At 40.8% G+C, this 7,696-nt stretch overlaps 1 protein-coding gene across 3 annotated transcripts; it reads right to left on the reverse strand.

Moving 5' to 3' along the window:
* On the reverse strand, window positions 1-7,384 carry LOC103716239 (Pentatricopeptide repeat (PPR) superfamily protein). 3 transcript variants are annotated; one of them, XR_015975279.2, is made up of 4 exons: window positions 5,156-7,366; window positions 3,213-3,319; window positions 722-824; window positions 3-593 (listed from the first exon to the last, which is right to left on the reverse strand). XR_015975279.2 is itself a non-coding variant. In XM_017844983.4 (1 exon), exon 1 carries the CDS (start codon window positions 7,190-7,192, stop codon window positions 4,835-4,837), a length of 2,358 nt encoding a protein of 785 aa, XP_017700472.2. In that variant the 5' UTR covers window positions 7,193-7,384; the 3' UTR covers window positions 4,580-4,834. The 3 variants fall into 3 exon arrangements, 1 of the variants encoding a protein (XP_017700472.2); XR_015975278.2 differs by having other exon boundaries at window positions 1-824; XM_017844983.4 differs by lacking the exons at window positions 3-593; window positions 722-824; window positions 3,213-3,319 and having other exon boundaries at window positions 4,580-7,384.
* Window positions 7,385-7,696: the final 312 nt, after the last annotated feature.

Here is a 7,696-nt window from a genome sequence, read left to right on the forward strand (position 1 = left end):
AATTCAAAAAGTAGTACTATTTCTCACGAGCATCACATGCACTCAGTGCTAGTACAGTGTCTTACATGCATCAAGGGAACCACAACACTGTGTGACAGACTGACATACATAATGCTGTCTAACTCAGTCATGATCAAAGTTCCCCGTCTATGGCTAATCTTTTTTTTTTTATTTATTTTTATGCAACGGCGACTCACTAATTGTGCATGAGTACAACTAATAAAATCAGAAAAAAAAATTGACGAAGAAGAAATAAAATATGCCAATAAAATCAGAAGAAAAACTGTTGACGAAGAAAAAATAAAACAGACTCATAATTCTTCCAAAGAATCCCTTCCGAGTATTGTATAGCAAAGGAAGTGACCCAGTCAACAGCGTTATTTATCTCCCGATAGATAAATAATCTGAAAGGAGCTACAATCAATCCCTTCAAATCCATGGAAAGGAGTACCAAATGGTGCTCCTTTTTGTTTTTTTTTTCTTTTTTTTCTTTCCCTATGGTGAGCTCTTTCTTCTCACAAAGACTAATTCTCGGAGCACTACGAACGAACTTATGTAGAATGCCCAATGGCAAGTAGAGAGCCAGCATCATCCTGAAGATTTCAGTTATACTCCTCAAAATGATACCTTGATAACATGATAGATTGCCAACAAAAATATGTTGATTACATTGAAATCATATACTCGACTAATATAACATAAAATGAGTCAGGGACTCTACCGCTGACTTCAGCTCCTCTCTTTTCCTCCATTTGATCCCAATCCCGCCCCTTTTCTTGAAAGGCACATCCATTGCACGTGCTAAATAGCAAGTACTAAAATATCTGTAATGAAAGGTTCAACATATTAACAAAAACATCGATAAATACTTGTGCAATTCCAACCATTTCAGCAAAATTCTAAAAAAAATGAGAAGAGGACTAGGTAAAAAAAACACAGAGAGAGATATTGACACATTGATAGATACGCCTGGGATATCCTGCCTCCATTTTCTTCTTCTTCTTCTTTTCTTCTTTTTTTGAAAATAAGGATATCCTGCCTCCAATCGTTCTATCGGGCCAGGATAGCCTCGACGAACATGCACATCTAATTATATGGCACGAAATCTTGTGGGTAATCCTTATGATCATATAAATATCATCAACTAGAGTACCTAAAGCATGATTTCATGCTTGAACACTATGATCACAAAAAATTGAACATTGCCAACCTTGAATACAAGAGAGAGATAAAAGCTGCAGCAGGATCCGAGCAACTTAATTTATGCAATATGTTGACCACAGACTACGTCTTGAAAGTGTTAAATATAGAGATCTGCCTAAATCAACAGATCTAGCTGCAGTTCTGAAATCCAAGCTAAATGCATTGTTTCCAGCAGCATGCAAATAAAATCCAAATAATGCATTCTAGGTGCATAATCTGAAGCCGTCGTTCTCCATCACACTGAAACATGGTACTCCTCATGCTTTCGTCAAACATTACATAGTGTCCTTATGAAAGATCCCTTCCATCTATCTATCAATTATGACTCTTTAGAAATCTTGGTTATCACATAACACACACAACACATCCTGAAAAAAGTATGCACAAATTTAATCCCATCTAAACTTCCAACTGATTTTAAGTAGTAATAAATAGGTGTGATTAGAAGTGCCTGCTACGTGGGAATTTATGACCCAACTTGATAACCTAACCCGCAACCAACATTGTTTAAGCAAGCTCAAGTTTGGCATAAACAAGCTAACCTGACCTAACCGATTTATCAAAGAGGTCAGTTTTGGGTTTAGAATTCCGGCCCATTTAACCTGTTTTGACCCGTTTAGTAGCCGGGTCGAAACATGTGCGACCTGTTGAAAACTCATTAAACCAGTTTTACTTGATTTGACCCAATTATTACATGAGTTACGCAGGTCTAGTTGAGTTACTTATTTAATAAAAAGGTCGAGTTTGGGTTTGGATTTTTCACCTGTTTAATAAGGGGGTTGGGTTCAGCTTGACATATATTTGACCTGATCCGCATCCAACCCATATCTGACATAGCCCAACTCGAATGCCACCTCTAGTGCTTGTAATAACTACCATGTATAAACAACCTCCTGAGATGATCGAATCTCCATGACAACTTAATGGTGCATGCCAATCAAAAAGATAATAGGGTAAAGTAACTCTCAGGAAATGTGGTTGAGGCACAAAACTGAGTGGACTATTACATATAATGGAATGCAGAGCTTACTGTCATCGTCCGATACTGACCAGAAAAATTTGTCATAGGAGCTCTAGCTAGGACTTGGTAGATTTCTGCATTATATTAACTGTATAGGAAAGTATAAGACTTTTTTTGGGTAGGAAAACAGCTAGGATGCACTTTGTCAGCCATAGTCTCTCGTATTGACACCCAGCTGCGTCCCTGACAATTGAGTGCAGGAACTCAGATGAGAACATGGTAGGTAGTCCAAACCATGTGCGTGTTCACATAGGTGTATTTATTTGCCCACCAATCAGCCTCTGATAAACATCTATCTTCACTTCAGTAAGCATATAAAAGCATCCAACATATGAAAATTTTCGCAGGAGAGGATCATGAATGTGTTAATTTAGTTTGGTTTGTGTATTAAGCCATAATGTTAACCAACAGACTATACTACTCCTAGAGACAGTTTGTGAATACTCCTTGACCATTAATTTCATTAAATTGTCCAAGAAATGAGAATGTTGAGTCGGATGTGCGATAAAAGTAGGGAGAACGTAGTGATGAATGAATACTTTAGAGAAGCTATAGGAGTTACATCTATTTAATGACAAAGGATGGAGAATTAGTGAAGATGGTATGGGCATACAGAATTAAAATTTAAGCATGATTACCTTATGCCTTCATATTATTTTCCTATTCTACTTAGCAGAATTAAAAAATATTACTGGATAACCACTGAACAACATAAAATAGAAGATATGCCTTAACTAATTAACTTTAAATTTTAAATAGACAGATTCTGCTAGGATCATACCAAATTCCCAAAAAACATTAGCCCACTATTGGTTATTCACTTGTTGGCAAGACAAAAATAAAATGTAATGCGATTGGTGAGTGCCAACACAATAATTCTCAACAATATAGAATTGTAGAGAACTAGACAATGAAGGATCATTACTCAGAAATCTATATTGATAAAAAAACTGTTAAATCTGTTGTGTGTGAGAACTGAGAAGTTTACCTGGACAACCAAGGACCAGCCTCTATAGCAATGCTAACTGGTGCATGGACACTGTTTGATCAAATGGCTTTATAATGGAATTCATTGACACCCTAGAGGATTCACTCCTGTAAATGCAAAGATCAAGTTACAAATCAAGAAGCAAGAAGCGACAAGATGCAAAAAGCTAGTGCAATGACAACTAATACAAAAATGGCACAACCGATGACTGTTAATGTACAGCTAGCTGAGCTAAAATAATTCCAAACCTGAATAAATTCATGAATAAAGAAATCGTACAATGGAAGTTTTCCTAATATCACAATTAGCCCATTAACACAAATTCATTTAATAGGTATCACACATAAAATTACTTAGGCAGCTAATTATCATAATTTCAAAAAAAAAAAACATACTTTAAGTCTCTTGATGTTCAGTGCAAGCAAAACTATCCCAACAATGGGAAGGTTTTAACTTAATAACTTTCGTCTGCTGGGTTGCACATGAATATGGGTGAATGCAGGAGCAAAAGGCAATTGAAGAACAATTAAATTTCTATTTTTCATAGTTCAAAGTGATATAGGGATTGGAAATGCTTGCAAAGAAAAGGTCTGACAAATCATTCTCAAGTCAGGCAATATCTAGAGAAAAAGTCTCCCAAAAAGCCAAATTAATGGAAAGAATAAAAGATGAGAAGAGCAACAAGGAGGAGATATCTTTAGAATAAAAGAGGGAAAGCATTATCATCTTAAAATCTAGCAATGGCAAAAGCCTGTCAACTTGTTGACTGTATCAAGGTTAAGCCACTTTGAAGCCTTTATTTTACAGGTTGCTCACAGAATATGCATTCACCTTCTGTTAAGAGACTCCCAGGAGTGCTGAAACTGCAAATAAAGGTTGCGCTCAATGCAAGAAAAATGAAATTAATAAATCAGAATGAAGAGAGAAAAAGAGACGACCATACATATCTGAAGACTAGCAAAGATTTTCAGTCCTTGGACTAGAAAGGAGTCCAGTTCCTTTACCACCTGAATTTGCTCTGGAGATAATGAAAAGCATGAATGCGGCATAAAATAGATGCTTTCTTTGTATGTTTCTGGTGCTGAAGAAGTTATCCAATTTTAAAGGCTTGCATAAATGAAAATTGCCCTTGCTCATCAATCAGAATCAACCTATGTTGCCAAACTTACCATTCACCAAAGCAGTATAACATGTTACAAAGACTAACTTCAGTACTGCTGTTTTAACAAGCATCACTTTATGTTCCACTTAGGTGCCATTTTAATTACTCCTTTTATGGTTATCTCGATTGCCAGTGAAATACTCTAAAATGCTCACACATTATATTCAGCAAAGCATCATGTAACTTAAAAAAGAGAGAAAGGATGTAATCATAAAATAAAAAAGCGCAACCCATGACCTTGTTTCTAATTGCCTTTTGTTTATTGATGTTACAAGATCAGTGTGTGAGTTACACAAAACCCAAAAGAATAACTAATCATTCAGAACCTATGCAGCTGATTTTTTCTTCTTAATGTGGGTAATCAACCCAAGCCACAGACTTCTTAGAGTAATAACAAAAACCTCTCCAATCACCCATCCGAGAAATGTTGATGCTACAACAGAGTTCAGCTGCCACCAATCTAATTATTATACAAAAGGCCTTTCGTAGTTGCTCGAAGATATGCATCCATATCATATCCAGCGAGACGCATTCTCCATGCAAGCTCTTGTGCAGCCTCCATTTTGTTATGCATGCAAAGTTTCTTAATTAAACGATTACCCACAGGTTGCATAAAAAAGAAACCTTTCCTCAGCGCATAAAGCATAACATCCAACGCAGCAGCTAGCTTCCCTTCACGGCACAGGCAATTTATGAGAAGTACACAACTGGGGGGAGTGGCATCCATGTCGAACTCTATGAGGATGTTAAATATCTTAAGAGCGTCATCAACTTTTCTCACCTGGCAAAACCCAATGAGCCAGATGGTGTACGGGAGTGAACTAACAGAACCATGCTTCCGATCCATGTCAATTAATCCTCTAACTGCTTCTTCCAGGTAACCTTGCTCAAAATTTTTGCGCACCACTGCAATGGTCTTGGCTTCATCAGGAATCCGGTGCTTTTGCAAGAGGTGGTTCAGCCATAGGCTCACTGCTTGTGAGGTTCTCTTCTTCCTGCACAATGTTCTCATAAGAGAATTGTAAATTGACAAGCTAGGGGTGCATCCACTCCGCAACATATGTTGGAAAACCATCAAGGCATCCTCTTCTCTATGGACCTTTAGTAGCCCATCAATAAGTGTCCCATATGTGACTGCATCAGGGGAGAGACCCTTGAAGTAAATCTCTTTAAAGAGCTTCAGTGCCCCATCAGGGTTCCCCACCTTACACAAGCCATTGATCAGTATGTTATATGTAACGACATCAGGTACAACTCCACTGTCAATGATATCTCGGAGAAGTTTATATGCTTTAAGTACAAGCCCAGACTGGCACAACTCCTCAACCAATTTATGAAGACTGTTACTATCGCGAACCCGATGAGCACCTTGCGTGAGTCTAAGGAACAGAGAAGGATTCCTTCCCATTTCCATCTTATAGAAAAGAATGTGAGCTTCTTCCAGCCTCCCTGCCTTGCAAAGCCCGTCGATGAGAGCATTAAACGTCATAACAGTTGGCACGCACCCAAGCTTCCCCATCTCATCAAAGATCTGCTGTGCCTCATGAACAAGCCCTTCCTTGCATAATCCGCAGATCATGATAGTGTAGGTGGCAGAGTCAGGAAAAAGGTCATGCTGCGAAATCTCCAACCTCAGGGAACGAGCTCTGTCCAAAAGGCCAGCATCACAAAGACCCATGATCAGAGTGTTATAACAGTAGGTGTCGGGAACTAAACCTCTTTCGGTCATCTCAGTCAAGAAAGAGAAAGCGTCGTTGACCCTACCAGCTTCCACATAACCCCTGATCATTATAGTGTACAGGATACAATCCGGAACCACATTCTTTTTCAACATTTCCCAGTAATACCGGCATGCCTCTTCAAATCTCCCAGCCCTGAACAGCCCGTCAATCAAGCAGCTGTAACCACCCAACCCAAGAACGAATCCATCCTCCCTGAATGATTTCAAATGCTCGAAAGCTTCATCAATTCTCCCCAACTTGCAAAACCCACTCAACAATGCATTGTAGGTAACCGAGTCCGGCCTGCAGTTCTTCTGTTTCATGGAATCCAATAGCCTGCTCGCATCATTTAACCTATTGGCCTTGCAAAGTGAGGAGAGGAACACAGTGTAGATCATGGTATTCGGTGAGATGCCTCTCTGGAGCATTTCGTCGAACAACGCCAAGGCATCCTCGGTCTTCCCCGCCTTGCACAGGCCGTTCATCAAGATATTATAGGTCGACCGATTGGGGCGGCAATCTGACTTCAGCATCTGATTATAGACTGCCATGGCGAGCAAGATGACATCTTTATCGACGAAAATCTGGAGAGCGGTGTTGTATGTGAAGGTGTTGGGCCGGCAATTGAACTCCGCCATCCGGCCGAAGGACTCCACGGCCTTCTCGGCCATGCCGGAGGCCGAATAGGCCGAGAGGAGCACCGTGAATGCCGCGGGCGGGATGAGCTCGCCGCAATCCCTGATCTCGGCGAGTGATTGCCAGGCCGACTCGAACCCCCCGTCGCCGTCCCGGAGCAGGGAGATCATCCGGTTGTGGCCGAGCCAGCTGCGGAGGTGGCGGCGCCTCGAGGCCCAGACGAAGAAGCGGAAGGCGGAGCGGATGGCAGGGGTCTCGTCGAGGACGTCGGCGACGACGTGGGGGGTGAGGAGGGGGGCGATGCACTCGAGGGGAGGCTCGATGGCGGGGACGGTGTGGAGGATGGCGTGGACCTGCTCGGAGATGGAGAGCTCGTTGGAGAGGGAGGGAATGGTGGAGAGGAGACGAGCCTCCGATCTCCGGAGAAGAGATGGGGCTTTGGCTGCTCTTGCCCATCTCATACGGTCATGGAAAGAGAGGAAGAGAAAAAGAGAGAGAGAAGTGGGTATCAAGGAGGCGGGGAGAAGAGGGGAAGAGGGGCCTTTGGCTGCTCTTTGCCGCTCCCCTCACCGTCTCCGTTACCTTGTCACCAGCGGCGGCTACGTGCACTGAAGTCTGCAAAGTGTAAAGCTCCCAAGTTTGTGGACCGGGACAAGGTTCGACCTAATTTGCAGCCCAATGAACAGCTTAGCTGAATCCAACCAAAAATGGACTCACTTATGTGTTTTTGGGCTTCCCAAATTACTGGCTTCATTAGAATTTTTTCAGTGAATCTGAATTAACTTCACACATATGACATATCTTCATGAGTTTGCTCACATAGACAAATATAGAATGACAAGATAAAAACTACAATTATGTTATTAATAAAAACTAATTAATTTTTTTTTGGTGCTAGGGAAAAAAATGGAAGCAAGAAATTACATCGTAACTAACTCCTATAGCATCTCCTAGAAGTAGGTTTG

This window comes from Phoenix dactylifera, chromosome 2, assembly GCF_051530095.1.
Source record: "Phoenix dactylifera cultivar Ajwa chromosome 2, Ajwa_hap1_PhDact_Kaust_v1.1, whole genome shotgun sequence".
NCBI lineage: Eukaryota > Viridiplantae > Streptophyta > Magnoliopsida > Arecales > Arecaceae > Phoenix > Phoenix dactylifera.